At 43.5% G+C, this 17,629-nt stretch overlaps 1 protein-coding gene across 1 annotated transcript; it reads left to right on the forward strand.

The window, feature by feature from the left end:
• The first annotated feature begins 13,043 nt into the window (after positions 1-13,043).
• TCF21 (transcription factor 21) lies at positions 13,044-16,602 on the forward strand. The gene is made up of 2 exons (XM_054989103.1): positions 13,044-13,579; positions 15,992-16,602. Exons 1-2 carry the CDS (start codon positions 13,127-13,129, stop codon positions 16,079-16,081), a joined length of 543 nt encoding a protein of 180 aa, XP_054845078.1. The 5' UTR covers positions 13,044-13,126; the 3' UTR covers positions 16,082-16,602.
• The last annotated feature ends 1,027 nt before the right edge of the window (positions 16,603-17,629 follow it).

Below are 17,629 nucleotides of genomic sequence, written 5' to 3' on the forward strand. Positions count from 1 at the left end.
CAATATTTTATTGAGTTCTCTTTTATATTGCTCCGTAGGATCAGCAGGTAGTATTTTATAGAATGTTGTGTTGGAGAGTTGTCTTTCTGCTTCCTGTATATAATTCTGTTTGTCCATGATGACCACTGCTCCGCCTTTGTCGGCTTCCTTGATTACGATGCCAGAATTGTTTTGGAGGCTGTTTATGGCATCTCTTTCTGCATGGCTGAGGTTCTGCTTTAGGTGTTGTTGTTTGTCAATTATTTCAGCCTGGGTGCGTCGACGGAAGCATTCAATGTAAAAGTCCAATGAAGAGTTCCGGCCTTCAGGGGGTGTCCATGTGGAATTCTTTTTTCTGGAGTTTTGTAACGATGATTGTGTATTGCTGGGTTGGGAGAGTGATGGTTGCTGTGATGGTGTCTGTTCAGTGCTTTGTTCCTCATTTTGTTCAGCAGAGTAGCTGAAGAATTCTTTCAGTCTTAGGCGTCTGAAATAGGCCTCCAGGTCTCCACAAATTTGTATGGTTTGTGTGGGTCTGGCTGGGCAAAAAGATAGTCCACGTGAGAGTGACCATCAACCGCACAGTTTAGGAAAGTGACCATCAACCGCACATAGAGTAGGATCTAAGTTGTTCATAAATAGATTGAATAAATGAGAAGCCAGAATTCAGCCTTTCTTAACTCCATGGTTTATAGGGACCTTAGATGTTAACTGGCTTGAGCTCCTGTGTCTGACTTGACAGCTCTTGGATGAATATAATTTCCAAATCAGAAATAACAATCATTTTTCTATGCCCGTCATATGTAGCTTATCCCACAGGAGGTTCCTAGGTATTGAATCAAAAGCCCCTTTTAAATGTAGAAAGGCAGTAAATAGTTCCCCCCACCCCAGCACCACTGTGTTTGCCTGCCAAACAGGCAAGGGTTATACTGTAGTTTAATGTTGATTTGCCCTCAAAGAATTCAATCTGTTCAACTCCCAAGAGGTTTTGATCTGAGATCCAGGAAATAAGTTTGGGTAACAGATACCTAGCATAGAGCTTGCCCACTACTGAGAGTAGGTTGATCGGGCAGTAATTTCCTGGGTAGCTGAGGTCTTACCTGAAACTATGCCTAACTTAATTCATGGGACAAACCACAGGTGACATAATTCAAGTTCCTGGCAATGTTAAAAGAACCAAGGCATCATCCTAGATGCTCATGAAGGAAGGTGACTGGGCAGCGCAGAGAAGTAGGATCTGACTGATGTAGGAGGTATGCTATTAAAAGCAACCCATACCAGATTGCTGTGTAGATGATATGGATTAAGGGGACTGAATTTGGAATTGCAAGATATGCAACATGTCAGACAACGGCCTAGTTCAGCTTTATCCTGTTTCTCTGGTTTCCCTCAAATTCAGAAAACCCAAGAAATGTGTTTGGTGATTTTTTTTTCAGACAAAAAATTTATTGGAAAAGAAAGACAATAACAGCACATAAAAGGTAATAAATATTGCTCCTCTCCATCTCCTTACTTACTTTATACTCAGCATTTTATATTCAACATTTTAAAATATTAATTTTCTAATTAGTCTGCTTCCACAAAAACTATTCTTAGTTTTTCTTAATTACCAGCTACATATTCAAAAAAGACTTTCCATTTTTTTTCTGAAATTCTAAGATTGGTCTTTTATGCATCTAGGAAGTTAATTTAGCCATAGATGCATATTGACACAGTTTGTTCATCCACTCAGACACATCTGGACAAGAATCTGCCTTCCATTTTGTTACAAATACTACCCTTGCTGCTGTCACTATATATTTTAAAAGTTTGCTATATACTTTTGTAATATTACTAGGTAAGATATTTAATAATATATTTTTAGGATTCAACATAAAGCAAAACTTTAATATGTTGCATTTCTACTTAAATTTTTACCCAATATCTTCTTGCCTTCTTACATGTCCACCACATGACAGAACATTGCATCCGTACATTGGCATTTCCAACACATTCCACTATAATCCTTATTGGTTCTTGCAAGATCCTTGGGAGTGATATACCATCTAAAAACATTTTGTACCAATTCTCTCTTAACATTTGAGTGTCTGTAAATTTGATTTCTTTTCTCCATAAGTTTTCCCATTGACTCATAGAAACACTTTCTCCAAGATTTTGCATCCATTTTATCATACAATTTTTAATTTGTTCCAATTCTGATATGTTTGGTGATTAACAAAGTCACAAATATATTTAGATGTTTGAGTCTTCGCCTGACTCTGGTATGAACAACTGCAAAAAAGGCTTCAAAAGTTTCTTCAGGATCTCAGACCACTCAAGATAGATGCTTGAGAACTCAGAGACTGGCAGGGCTAGCTGAGGGAAGATATATTACTTGGTACTAAAGAACTCCTCCGTTCCTGCTCTATAAAATATTTTGAACCCATGAGTGCAAAAATCAGAGAATGGGATCCTTATTTATTATTTACTTTATTTATAGTCTAACTTTATTATTTAAACTTGGTAATAACTCTTTATCAGTACATCATTGGCATTGTTGACATGATGGTATGATGGCTATCTGCCCTGAGCCCACTGGATCCGCCCTGAGCCCACTTGGTTGGGGAGGGCGGACTATAAATTTAAGTAAATAAATAAATAAATATTACAGTGATCTGTGGTTGCCCCTGAGGAAGTCCGTGAGATGAAATCTGACATTCCAGTCGGCCTCAGCTTGGGCATTTATCTCTGTGGATCCCTGGTTCTGGAAACAAGCCGAAGACATCTGCAAAAGGGAAAAAGAGAGAAAATTTGAACATCTAAAAAGGACATAAAACTACTGACTTACCTTGCATTTTGAACTCAGAGTTGTTATCCTGCTTCCTTTGAAGACATGGAAGGGGAGTGTTTTGTCCCTATTGGACTATTCTTTTGTACTTGCATTTGAATTGTATGTTCATTGACGTGTACTTATGAGTGTAATGAGTGTAATAACTGTGAGCACTGATTGAGCATTGTAACTTTAAATGGATTAATTTACTATTCTCCGGGTGGTTTTCCACTTTCTGGTTGAGCAATTGTGCCGGGAATTGCCTTTCTGGTTTGTTACTATTTGGCTTTATATTTTAGCTGTGAATTCTCTGGGTGCTTTGGGATAGTCTTTATTTCTCAGTCCCCTATCTGTATAATTAGAATATTTACAACCTACCTCCCAGGATGTGGTGAGTAGAGATGGGCACAAACAGAAAAAAAACCCGAACATGATGTTCGTTGCTCGTTGCCATCCATGAACAGGGACTCACGAACAACCACGAACATGGCCCTGTTCACGAACATGTTCATGGTTGGCTCTTCGTAGGGGCCAGCAGGCTTTCCTCCAGCCATCATCCAAGTTTTGTCAAGATCCCTACTGCACTACTCCCAGAAACCTGACCTGAGCAGACACCAAGAAAGGTACCAATAATAAATAATAGCTTGGCCCCAGAGCCTGGCAGCAGCCCTGGAACTTGAAAGGGTAGGTTCCTACCGCACCACTCCCGGAAACCCTACCTGAGCAGGGCAGCAGGAAAGGTACCAATAGTAAATAATAGCTTGTTTACTTACTTTATATCTTGCCTTTCTTTCCAATGGGGAACCAAAGTGGTTTCCATTATTCTTCTCTCCTCCATTTTATCCACACAACAACCCTGTGAGGTTGGTTAGGCTGAAAGTGGCCCAAGGTCACCCAGCAAGCTTCTATGGCAGAGGGGGGATTTGAACCTGGGTCCTCCATATCCTTGTCTGACACTATCCACTACACCACGTAATAAAATATGCTATCAGGAAATGTCTAGGTGGCTAGCTATGTTGGTCTGCAGTAGAACAGCAGGATTTGAGTCCAACAGCACCTTAGAGACCAACAAGTGTAAGCTTTTGAGAGTCAGAGCTCCCTTCTTCAGGAAATATCTAGGCATACAATAGTGCCAGTTACAATTTTAAATCCAATTATCTCTTCTGGGTGCAGCAGCTCCCATGTGAACACCCCAAGTTCCCCCATTCTCTTCAAAGGAAAGTGAGGGTCCATTCATGCAATGGGATGATATAAACAGGAAGTTCTGCACATACAGAAGCTCAACATATACATTCCAATCAGTATACATGTCCAAAACTGGATCAAGAACTGTAATTTTATTTACATACCACTTTTTTGCTAAAATCCTCAAAGCAGTTTAAAGAAATATAAAAATTCCAATTGAAATGACAACATGGATTAAGACAAGGAATTAAATTTATCTTTAACTGGTGTTGAAAACAATACAAATAAATTGGTGGTGTTTTTCAGGGAGTTCTTCCCAAAATTCCTGTGCAGTAACAGAGGAAACCTATCTCCCTGTAGAAGCAGATCTAGCTTCCTAATATGTTATAGTTTGATTGTAACCAATAGAGTGAATAATAACAGAGAAAGCATGTAGCACATGTATGTAGTGTGTGCCATCAACTTACAACCAACTTATTAGCAACCCTGTCAAGGGGTTTTCAAGGTAGTAAGGACAAGAGATAGTTTGCCATTGCCTTCCTCTACAGTGTCTTCCATGGTGGTCTTGAATTTGAGTATCAACCCTTATTAACTTCCAGTATCTGATGAGAGTGGGCCTATATCATGCCACCATCCCACTCAACGCTCACATACAGACAATATATTATTAATTGAAAAGGCAGCAAGGTTTGGCTAAAATATTTGAATGCCTTTGACATCCTCACAATCTAAGATTCACTGTGCCTAGGGCTACTGAGGGAGAATTAGCAGGGTCAGCTTCCAAGGGCTCTGGTTACCCTGCAGGCCTTCAAGCCAGGAAGACACGTCATTTGTTTTCATATGGGGTCTGTGTGTTGCAAGATGGGAGCCCAAAGCTTGTCTTAGTCTGGGGACCCATGATGGCTCTCAGTAAGCCTGTTTTTATGCTACGGACTCCATCCAGTCCTTCACAGAGACAGTGTGTGTGGGGAGGGGGGAGTTCTTTACAGGGCACAGGTCTATTCCTGCATTGTGTGGGCACAGGCATGCCAAGCAATAGGAGACCTGTGCATGCAACCAAGCAGAGGGATCAAGAATGAAAGAGGACTATAAAGCTCTTGGAAGGCAGCTGAAGACAGTGGGGGCACAGGTGGTATTCTCTTCTATCCTTCCTGGCAAAGGAAGAGGAATGCGAAGGGAGCAGACCATACTCGAGGTGAATTGTTGGCTGAGGTGGTGGTGCCGGCAGGAGCGCTTTGGGTTCTGGGACCACAGGATAAGTTTTCTCAGAGAAAGCCTTCTGGTACATGATGGGCTTCACCTCTCAAGGTCAGGGAAGAAAATGTTTGGAAAGAACCTGGAGAGCTTCATCAGGAGAGCTTTAAACTGATGCCACAAGGGGAAGGGGACAATCTTCATGGAGATTTCAATGAAGAAGTAATAACAGCGGGGTCCCACTTAGGAAGGACAGATAAAAAAAATAGGGACAAGGCTACAAGTGCCTATATACCAATGCCCAAAGTACGGGTAATAAGAAGGAAGAGCTTGAGCTTCTCTTGCAAACAGAGGGCTACAATAGAGTAGGAATTACTGAGACTTGGTGGGATGATTCCCATGACCGGAATGTGCTAGTGGATAGGTATGAGTAGAAAAGGAGGCAGAGTGGCATTGTATGTGAGGAAAGGGCTTGATTGTCAGGAAGTTCTGGAGAATGTGGTTGACAACCCAGTGGAAAGTATATGGGTGGAAATATGGGAAGGAAGGACAAAGGGTATTGTTGTTGGAGTCTTCTACAGATAGCCTGATCAGGGAAAGGAAATGGATGCTGCCCTCCTTGAACAGATTGGTAGAGTATCCATACATCAGAACCTTATAATTATGGGTGACTTCAACTTCCCTGGTGTGTTGGGAGACAAGCTCAGCAAAGCGACAAGAATCTCACAACTCCCTGACCTGCCTGGCTGATAACTTCCTTTTTCAAATGGTGGAGGAAGCTAAAAGGAGCTCAGCCACACTAAATATTAACCAACAGGGAGGAATTGGTAGATGGGGTGAAGGGGGTAAGGAACTTAGGGGGAAGTGACCATTTCCTCCTTAAATTCCAGTTGCTGTGGGGTGGCCAAGGAAGTTCATAGCCAGACTTGCAGGTTATATTTTCGTAGGGCCAACTTCAATGAACTCAGAGGCTTGATGAGAGTCATTCTGTGGGGCAGTGTTCTGGAAGGGAAAGGAGCAAGTGAAGGGTGGACTCTTCTCAAACATGAGCTTTTGCAAGCTCAAGCCCTCACTATTCCAGCAAGATGGAAACATGGTGAGGGCTCCAAGAAACCAACGTGGATGAACAGATAGCTCCAGAATAAACTAAGGGAGAAAAAGGAAATGTTCAGGAAATTGAGAGGAGGACAGACCTCTAAAGAGGAATATATGAGGGTTACTAGGTACAGCAGATCAGCCATCAGAGAAGCCAAAGCTCAGTATGAGCTGGGTCTGGCTAGGGGGGCTCGCTACAATAAGAAAAACTTCTACAGATATGCAGGGCTTTTTTCTGGGAAAAGAGGTGGTGGAACTCTCTATTACCACATGTGTGCATGCAAAGTGCACACGTGTGCTCCCAGAATGAAGCAGAATGAACTCAAAGTAGCACACATACACACACAGGCCCACCCTCCCACCCACCCCTGAATGAAAATAAAACAGAATGAACTCAAAGCAGTACACACATACACAGAAACCCATGAATGAAATGAAAGCCGAATGAACTCAAAGCAGCTTAACCTCCTCTGGAGAGCCGGCCCCAGCAGCTCTGCTTGTGTGCTCTCTCTCTCTCACTCACTCACACACAGAGGAATGAAAAGAAAGCAAAATGAACTCAAAGCAACCTAGCCTCCTCTGTAGAGCCCGCACCCAGCCCCAGCTTGTTCTCTCTCTCTCTCTCTCTCTCTCACACACACACACACACACATACACACACACACACACACACACACACACACACACACACACACACAGAGGAATGAAAAGAAAGCAGAATGAACTCGAAGCAGCTTAACCTCCTCTACAGAGCCCACACCGGGCCCCATCTCTCTCTCCCCCCACTCTCTCTCCCTCTCATTCTCCCTCTCTCTCTCACACACACACACAAACACACACACACAGAGGAATGAAAAGAAAGCAGAATGAACTCAAAGCAGCTTAGCATCCTCTGTAGAGCCCGCACCAGGCCTGAGCAGTGTCTCCTTGCTCTCTCTCTCTCCCTCTCATTAACTCACAGAGAGAGAGAGAGAGAGAGAGAGAGAGAGAGAGATGGGGGGAATGAATAGAAAGCAGAATGGACTCAAAGCAGCTTAACCTTCTCTGCAGAGCCCGCAGGCCGAAGATGGAAGGAATCACGTGAGCAGATTCCAGAGCTGCTGGAATGCCGTTCCAGGGTGTTCTCCCTCAAAAAAAGCCCTGTAGATATGTGAGAAGCAAACGCAAGGTAAAAGAGGCAATGGGACCACTGTTGGGAGCGGAAGGAATAACTCTGATGAAGGACAGAGAAAAAGCAGACAGGCTTAATGACTGGAAGACTGTGGACTGGACTATAGGACAGTTCAGTGGATAGGGAACTGGTTAGAGGACTGCACCCAAATAGTGGTGGTCAATAGCGTTTCATCAGATTGGAGGGAGGTGTCCAGTGGGGTGCTGCAGGGCTCGGTTCTGGGCCCGGTAATATTTTTATCAATGATTTGGATGAAGGGGTAAATGGGCTACTCATTAAATTTGCTGATGATACCAAACTGGGAGGAGTGGCAAACACCCAAGAAGATAGAGTTAAAATTCAACAAGACCTGAATACTCTAGAGAAGTGGGCAGTTGTGAACAGGATGCAATTCAAAATAGGTAAGTGCACAGTATTACATCTGGGCCACAAAAACGTGAAGCACAAATACTGGATGGGGGATACACTTCTGGGTAGTAGTGTATGCGAAAGAGATCTTGGGGTAAGAGTGGACTGTAAACTAAATATGAGCAGTCAGTGTGATGCGGTGGCAAAAAAGGCAAATTCAGTCTTGGGTTGTATCAAAAGGGCCATTGCATCGAAATCACAGGAGGTCATAGTCCCTGTCTATACTGCCCTAGTCAGGCCGCACCTGGAGTAGTGTGTGCAGTTCTGGATGCCTCACCTCAAAAAGGATGTGGACAAAATCGAGAGGGTGCAGAAGAGAACGACGAGGATGATCAGGGGTCTGGAGACTGAGCCCTGAAGCAATGGGCTTAAATTACATACAGAAAAGTACTGGCGGGATATTAGGAAAAACTTTTTCATGGTCAAGAGTTGTTCAAAGGTGGGATCAGCTGCCTAAGGAGGTGGTGATCTCCCCTTCACTGGGAGTTTTCAAGAAGAGGCTGGATGAATATTTGTCAGGGATGCTTTAGGCTCATCTTGCATTGGGCAGGGGGTTGGACTAGGTCTGTATGGCCCCTTCCAACTCTGTGATTCTGTGATTTTGTGACTCCACTGGGATATAGATGGTGAACCCATTCCCTGTAGTGCCTATTATGTTGCTTGTATTCATGTCATGAGAGAAGGAAGGGGTAAACAAGATCCTGATGTCCCCTGGGGATCCTTTTATTCAAGGATGCTGCACCCTTGCCACTAATTGTACTAATCTCACACTATGTAATCCGCCTTGAGTCTCAGTGAGAAAGGCAGAATATACATAACATAAAATAAAATAAAAATAAAATAAATATTCAAGCACCTCCCTCAAAGAATGTATCTTGTATGAGTTTCTGTGAATGACTGGATATCCTTACAGACATATAAAGGAACTGGACAAACATATACATCTAAAATATAGACACTGGAAGCTGCAACTCAGCATGAATATTTGATTTAAAGGCAGCTTGTGAGGCAATCTTTAACATGGATGAGAACTGTCTGTTTTAGTATTTTATTTAATCATAAGGAGAAAAACTAAAAAGAAAAAAATATTTAGAACTATGAAAATTTTTTAATACTCTATCTACACTGTCAGCACTACCTAAGAGAAAAATCTCTGCGTTCTCAGCAAAGCAGTGATGAATTGCATCTCACACCACAGCTGTGAATAAGAGACACTCCAGTATCTATCATTCCCATTTCACAGATGGGGAAACTCAAACCCTGAGTGGTTAAACTGACTTGCCAAAGGTCACACAGGAAGTCCATAGCAGAACTGAAAACAGAATCCAGATCTCTTGGCTCCACACTGCAAGGCTTAATCTCAAGTCAAGCAGGCTTCTGTGTTTCAAACTTTTCTTCCTTGGGAACAAGCTAGTAAGTTAGGAGAGAGGCATTCTCTAATAATCAGCATGAAACAGATCCTGTGCATATTTGCAGAGGAGTTAGCCGTGTTAGTCTGTAGTAGCAAAATAGAAGAGAGTCCAGTAGCACCTTTAAGACTAACCAACTTTACTGTAACAAACTTTTGAGAATCAGAGTTCTCTTCGTCAGATGCTTATTTGCAAACCCTACCATCCCAACTCAATGGGATTCACTTTCCATTAGCAAAAAAAGTTTGGGATTTGCAAACTTTTTATTTTTTGCAGGCTCCTGGCTTGATTTCTAACTTTTGAGAGCAATGGGGGTAGTCAAGATTGCAATGATACCAAGATGGAGCCTCCTTGTTCAGAAGCAGTCTGTGTCTGATTAACAGGTTCTGGGGGTGAGCACCAGCAGATGACTGATGCCTTCATGCCCTGCATATAAGCTTCTGAGACGCATCTGAGAGCTGCTGTACCATAATGGTTAAGTGGTTTGGCTGGGAATCAGCATTCTACTGGATTGAATCCCACTCCTGCCATGAGCTCAGTAGGTGGCCTTGAGTAAGCCACTCCTCTCATCTCCAGCTCCCCAGCTGTATTGTGGGGATAACAACACCACTAACTTGTTCTCTGCTCTGGGTGAGGCACTAATCTGTCTAGAAGAGTGGTATATAAGCACAGTTATTATTATTATTATCTGGTTGGCTGCTGTGGGAAACAAGCTAGATGAAGCTTTGGTCAGATCCAGCAAAGCTTATGTTCTCTTATTGATTTTTATTCCCTTATTTCTTTATTTCCATACTGCTTTTATATTAGTGGTGTACAAAATATATAAGGAAAAAAAGCAAAGATCAACATTTGTAAAAAGCTGCACAACCTCCCTGCTTTGCATACAAACGGCAAGAATGAGAACTATCTCCTGAAAGGTAAAAGTGATGCAGCTTCCCAGCTTCTGAAGGAAAGAAATTCCATAGTGTTGGGGTGACTACTGAAAAGTCCCTGCTCCTGATGACCACCAGTCTGGCATCAGCCTATGTTGGTATTTGGAGCAGGAGCTCCATAGGAGGACTCTAAAAGCAAGATTGGTGGTACAGATGTTTTCTTGGTTATTCCACTGCCAGACTGTTTATGGTTTTAAATGCTAAAACCATCATTTCTAATTAACCCTGGAAAGAAATTTATTTATTGTGTTTCTATTCTGTTTTTCTCTAGATGCAATGAGTAGCCAGTAAAATTTTAGCACTGGTAGCATGTACTCTCTCTTGCAGAAAAAGACAAGTCAGCAGCAATTTGGACTTTCAAGTTACCAGACAGCCTTCAAGGGCAACCCCATGTACAGTGCATTACCATAGTATAAGCTAGAAATGATGAAGGCACGGATGACAGTGGCCAACATGCTCTGTTTCAGTAGCGGGCAGATCTGGTGAATCAGCAAAAGACTCTTCTTGTCTCTTTAGGGCCTTCAATGTTTGAAACAGCATTTTGAGCCAAGGAATTAGCTGGCAACCATAGCAGTTCTTTGAGAACCAGTCTTATATCATCTCTCATATAATTCACTTTCATCACTGCACAGAGGTCATCTATGCTTAGGCATGCTTCCCACACTCCTTTTCACAGACATCCCAATCCTCTACATGTTTATTCTGAAAAAAAAATGCACTAAGTTCAATGGAGATAGCATCCAAGTAATTTTCTAGAAACAGACAGCTTTAGCATGAACAGGATTAAAAAAAGATTGTGTAAAGTCTGTCCAAAGAAGGCATGGTGACATAAACTGTGGATTACATGCTATTGGTCCTTCCCCATATACATTGCTGCTTTCCCTCATCTGACAACTAGAAAACTGCAGGGGCTATGCAAAGTTACTGCATACTTGCAAGGAACAGGTGCGCTAGATAAAAATGTAAGATATGCAAAGCACCACTGCACCATGTGATCAGTTTCCCCCCACTACTGAATTCCTTAAACTTAAACCACACCTTGTCTACATTGTTTTACAATCACATAAAACTGCCTTAAAATGAACAAAACCATCAGTTCAACAAGGTCAGTATTGTCTTCTCAGACTGGCAGCAGTTCTCCAGGGTCTCCCATCCACCCACCTACCCTTCTTGCTTTTTTAAATGCAGCTGCCAGGGATTGATCCCAGGACCTTCTGCATGCCACACATTTGCTCTACCATTGAGCCACAGCCTCCCTCTGAAAAAGCAAATCCTCTCATTGGACAACTTGTTCCTTGGGCTCAATGGTACTAATTGCAGGTAGAAAGAGGTTCCTTGTACCACTTTGTAACCTGAATATCAGAACAAGCATCCTACATCTTCTAAGCTGTTGTAAGTAATAGCACCAATCCATATGCAAAAGAACCTCCTCAGGATACAGTGAAGCCTCCCTCCATTAGCATTCCACACCCTGGGAAACTCTTACAGGATGACTCAGCCCAACCCTACCTTCCTGAGTAGATATAAATTACCTGCCAACTTCTTTCCCACACTGTGACACTGAGAGATCTCTGTCTTTTGGTGCTACACCTCTGAAGATGCCAGACACAGCTGCTGGCGAAACGTCAGGAACTACAATGCCAAGACCACGGCTATATAGCCCGGAAAATCCACAACAACTATAGTTCTCCAGCCGTGAAAGCCTTCAACAATACAGTAATAGGATTATGTGCAAGATCCTGGTTCAGACAGGAACTGATTTCCCTTGGCAAGTTACTGTTTTCCAAATTCTCCCTTCACTGTGGTGGAAAGCGCTGTCAAGTCTCAGGCATCTTATGGCAATCCCATAGGGTTTTCAAGGCAAGACACCAACAGAGGTGGTTTGTCATTGCCTGCACTTCCTTGGAGGTCTCCCATCCAAGTACTAGCCAGGGCTGCCTGTGCTTAGCTTCCGAGATGTTAAGATCAGGCTAGCCTGGATCATCCCAAGTCAGGGCCAGCATTCACTATCCAGCTATAACACAGGGAAAATAACATCTGTCTCCCTTACAGGGCTGTTGTAATTACCATGTGAACTACTGTTTTAAAAAAAAACTATTAGTGCTTGCACATATCCTTGCTGGGTAAAAATAAAATTGGCATTGAAGCCACTGGACATAAAATGTGTTGGAAATATGAGTTAGCCTTTACATTCTGAGATGGACAAAACCCAGCAACACAGACACACCCTTTAAAATAAGATGCACCCCCTGGGACACCTGCAATCTACGCCTTCTGTACACAAGCTGCACAATGGGATGGTAGAATTCTGAGGGGATAGCAAGAGCTGTACCACTACAGAGTGCGCATGAGTGAGAATCCCATTGGTAATCTTTCCCCATGTAAAAACCAAGGTGGACTATATATGAAATATTTTTTTTTAAAAAACGCCACATTGACAAATCAGGCAGCGCATAACTCTTCCCACACTATGCCAGTTTGCCACTTAATGGGTTCTTAAGACAGGCAAACTGGGACCAACGTAACACACACACACACACATCCCGCAGTCTGAAGTGCAGCCGTCCATTCTAACTCCTCAACAGCCTGCCAGTCCGTCTCCTGGTGTTGCACGAGTAGATCAGGCCCTGGGCTGGGTCCTACAAATGCCGGACGGGAGAACTGACAGGAACGGTGCTGGGGTGGATGTCCCCGTCCCTCGCGCTTCTTTCCCGTCGGGTGTGCAATGCGCTGAGGGGGAAGCCGCAGGGAGCCGCCTCTGGAAAGCCCCTCCTCGGGGCTGCCGCCGGCCCCTCCCCCTCCCTCCCCAGATAAATGCCTCAAGTGTCCTCCTCGCCCAATCCCTCCCGCCTCGCTCGCTCTCTCTGGGCTCCGGAGGGGTTCCACGCGGCGGGCTCGGCCTCCTCCGCCCCCCGCCCCCCGCCGGGGGCCGCCAGGAGGGACCATGTCCACGGGCTCCCTGAGCGATGCAGAGGACCTGGCCGAGGGGGAGATGCTGGACTGCCAGGCTCTGAAGAGGGGCGCTCGCTCACCTCCTCCCGCCCACCACGAGAGCCCTGAGGAGGGCGCCATGGGCGAGTTGGGCTCTCCGGCCAAGGCCCGCGGGGCGGCCGCGGGCAAGAGGAGGAAAGGACCGGGCAAGAAGAGCCCCCTGAGTGGCGTCGGCCAGGAGGGCAAGCAGGTCCAGAGGAACGCGGCCAACGCCCGGGAGAGGGCTCGCATGCGCGTCCTGAGCAAAGCCTTCTCCCGCCTCAAGACCACCTTGCCCTGGGTGCCGCCCGACACCAAGCTCTCCAAGCTGGACACCCTCCGCTTGGCCTCCAGCTACATCGCCCACCTGAGGCAGATCCTGGCCAGCGACAAGTACGAGAACGGCTACATCCACCCGGTCAACCTGGTAAGTCGCAGAGAGGCCTGCTGGGACCTGAGTTCGAATCCCCGCCCGGCCGCGATGCGCGCCGGCTGACCGGGGCATAGCTCCGCAGACTCAGGCTGACCTACCTCACAAGATCGTTGTAAGGATAAAGTAGAGAGGAAGGGCGGAGTAAAGGTCCAGGATTGAAAGCGGCGGGATGGGCGGGGGAGACGGCCGTTTGAAAGCGCTTGGGCGAGAGGCTCTCTTCGCCCAGTCCGGAGACATCACCGCCTCGTTGCCTCCCCACTGCGAGGAAGGGAGAACGAATGGCTTCGACCTGGTGGCGCCAACCCACCGCTCCCACTTCGGCCGAAGCGCTGAGATTTCTACCAACTGTGCGGCAGGGGAACGGAGCAGCGGTGTGGCCTCAAGCGCCGCCGCCCAGAAGTTTGGTGGGAAAGAGGCTTGTGCGGGATTGCTGAGCCCGCGCAAGAGCTCTCGGTTGCGCTCCACTCCAGTTAATTCGGAGTCACTAGTAATGGTGGGGGCGGGGGGGCAGTTCCCGTACACATACATTGGGACGCTAAGAGGTAATCCCAGGTTTGATTTAGCCGCTCCGGTCCTCTGTCCGCTTTTTAAAACTCTCGGGGTGTTTTTCTTCCTTCACCTGGAAATTAAACGACGTCTAGCAGAAACAATCGGTAATTTTTAAAGGCCAAGATTTACAAACGGAGCTAGTGTCGCCGTGCACTTCCACGTCCTCTAAAGATGCGCGGCTAATGAACAGACAACGAGGCCGGGCTCCCGCTGTTTATTTCCCACGTATTCTAGCTCTGCCTGAAGTTCAAGATGCAGTTCTAGAAACACAAGAAAAAAGAAATTTAACTAGTGGCTCCTAACTGCCTCTTTTTGCCGTCAAAATTAATGTGTAAACTATATCTTCACAGGGAGGGTGCGAATTTACAGACAATCCACCTCAATTTTTTAAACTGATTTCAGCGATTGGGTTTACAATCCACATCCAGTTCGGGACGGAGGTGGGGGGCGGGGAGGATTGGTGGCTCCGAAAACTTGCAGGCGGTCTAGTTTTTTTCTTGTCAGCACAGCATGAGATTCAAATGGGGATTCTAAGATAAAATACCATTTCGTGAATGTTTATTTGGGCAACTGAAGCATCCAGCATTGGTAACATAGAACCCCAGCTAGCTCCATCAGAACAATTAAGTAACTGCCTCTGTGAGTTTCCTTTTTCATGTGTCTTCATTTAAATGTAATGACCAGTGGAAGAACTAGATTAATTTTCTTACATTAAAGTAATTAAAAAATTTAAGAAATGAAGAAGGCATAGACTGAGTGTGGCCAGTGATCTGGGCGAGGCTCTTATCTTTTTGTTGTTGTTGTTCATATAATTACTAATAGTGCTTACAACAACAATAGTAGCAAAGAAGCCATTAATCTACAAATACTAATATTAATAATATTATTACAAATAAATGGACTAGTATTATTGCTGATATTAGTGATTTGTTAAGCTGATATCCAATTAATCAGGAAATGCCAAATAATTGAAAACAAACATGTTATGTCCAGTGTATGTTCCTTTGTGATATGAAATGGCTGGGCTGTGATAATTTTATTGTACAAATATTGTTTTATCATATTATTAGAGCAGCAGATTTATTGCGTAGATTTTTAACTGAAATTATTATTAGAGTTTTTAACAATATGAAGTAACTGAGCTGCTTTTCCTTCAAAGATGAAATGAGATTAATCTAATGGATTTTTGGAATTAGAAAATTATAAGTTTTATGTGATCATTTAAAAGTCTCTCGACTTCAACAGAACAGAAATCCAAAGTACTTAGTATAAGAAAAACTGGATCTGCTGGCTGAAGCACTTTTAGAAACAGATAAAACGGTTATCATTTTCAAAACAAAGCCTCAGTGGAGAGAAGCCGTGCCTTGACATTACCCAGTAGAGATTGGACAGGGTTTTTTAAATCAGTCTGCCACAGTCTGCCTTTTGTGACTTGAGTTAATTACATGTTTAGGAAAACATTATCACTTCTATCAAATGTGACACATGGTGGTATCTAGAATGAATAAAGCATGACCCATCACCTTGAGGATTACAGAGAATTATGATGGGAAGGAAGGAGGGAAAAAGAAGAGAGAGAAAAATGCCTTTGTGCAGTGAAACATTTTAAGATTGCATGTCGACTCTGTGCAATACAGTGGAGCCATTTTAGACCTGGCTACGCTCAGTAGCTGAAACTGTCCAGCCTAACCACTTCTTATTATTGTTTAAAAAGAACACCTGGATAGTCTATGAAATTCTGGCAGTTGGTTCTGCTTTATCACAGTTCAAGTGCTACACCATTTGAAATATACTGATCTCTGGTTGTTCTCCCCTCCCCCCCCTTCCCCTGTACTTTGTTTTTCTCCCTGGCTATAGACCTGGCCCTTTATGGTTGCTGGCAAACCAGAGAATGAGCTGAAAGAAGCAGTGAACACAACTCGGTTGTGTGGTCCTACAGCATCCTGACCCTGGATTTTCAAGCATGTGAATGCTAGTCTCCTATGTGTACCTGCTGGCGTATGTGTGTATGTCTGCATGAGTACGAGTGGGAAGAATGGAATGAAGAGGGAGACAACATGAAAGAACTCTAAAGATGAACAGAAGACCAAATGCACCATGCCAAAAACCAAATCCACTACCCTGAAGAACATATATTTAACTTCATTAACTTGTATATATTTGAGCATCCTGCAATGGGGCCTTGCTGGTTCAAGGGCTGTTCTCTGGATTCAACCAGACTTTACTATGTTCTACCTTTTTGTCCCCTACTTTGTGAAAGACACTGATTCCTAGAATCGCTTCTGATAATCACATCTCTCTAAAAGAATTACGTTAAAAGATACTCTACGGATATATTTTCTTCAAATAGGTTTTGCTATATTTTCTGTGAATAAAAAAGAAATCCTTAACGGGAAAGAAAAATAAGACCGAATGATTTCTTTTTAAAAAATTGTTTTAAAAAGAGGATTTTGTTGCTGAAAGACTATGGTATCACTGGTTGACCTACAAGCAAGTTAATCTTAACATGAAATGATACATCATAATACAAAACCATTTGACCTCAGATTATGAAATATTTACATTCCTAATTAAGGAGAAGTAGATGGGGCCCTTATTAGAGAGAGTGGGTGATACGGAAGAAAAAGAGCAACCAGTGGCTGCCAAGCTCTTCCCCAAGAAAGGGGGGAAACGTTTCAAAACCATGTATCAATACAGTTTCTTCAGGAATTGGACAGCTTGTAAAGTTAGCAGCCTAATCCATAAACCAGTTAATGCTGAGGAATTGGATTTTGGAGCATTTTCACACTTGCTACATGAATGCCTTTTAGTCTAAAAATTACCAACATTGTTAATATGCAATAAGAAACTCAAGAAATGCAATTTTAAATAGTTCATCCATGTTTATTTAAATTGTTTAAAACATTTCTATTCTGCCTTTCTGCTTCAGTTAAAAGAAACATAAATAACTGAGGACTAATGTAAGACAACTGATCTAAGAACAGTTAAAACAGCAGCATAGCCGCAGAAGGATAAGAGAGGGAGGAAGCCTCAGGTTTTCAGGGATTTCACAGCACACAACCCTAACTATACCTTTTGGTATGGCACATCCTTTTCAAATGTTACTAATGTAGGATAGAAAATTGAACTGGCCTGGCTAGAAGAAGGCCCCATTTCTTTCATGTAATAAACGGTGCAATCCTAAGCAGAGTTACTCCAGCCTAAGTCCATTGATTTCATGGGTTTAGACTGGAGTAACTGTTTAGGATTGTGCTGAAAATGTTTCTGGGATTAACTGAGTCCCATTTGAAAGTGTCCCTGTGATTTCAATGGGTCTTACAGCTGTATAGGTGTCTAGGGTTGGGGCAATGGTTTAAGTTACTTCAGTGGGATTTAAATTCTGGCTTTAAATATCTCTACTAGAAAGTAGACTCCATTTTCAGTGGAATTTACATTCCATAAAGTTCTTAGATCAGGCTCTTAGTTGTAAATAAATCCAGTTGAATTCAGTTTATA

The sequence above is a fragment of the Eublepharis macularius genome, chromosome 1, assembly GCF_028583425.1.
Source record: "Eublepharis macularius isolate TG4126 chromosome 1, MPM_Emac_v1.0, whole genome shotgun sequence".
NCBI lineage: Eukaryota > Metazoa > Chordata > Lepidosauria > Squamata > Eublepharidae > Eublepharis > Eublepharis macularius.

What these genes read in the sequence shown, in the direction of transcription:
- TCF21 (XM_054989103.1), top strand. Translation starts at nt 13,127, where the DNA reads ATGTCCACGGGCTCCCTGAGCGATGCAGAGGACCTGGCCGAGGGGGAG. An exon ending in ACATCCACCCGGTCAACCTG is followed by an intron (nt 13,580 to 15,991) that starts GTAAGTCGCAGA and finishes CCCTGGCTATAG; the next exon opens with ACCTGGCCCTTTATGGTTGC.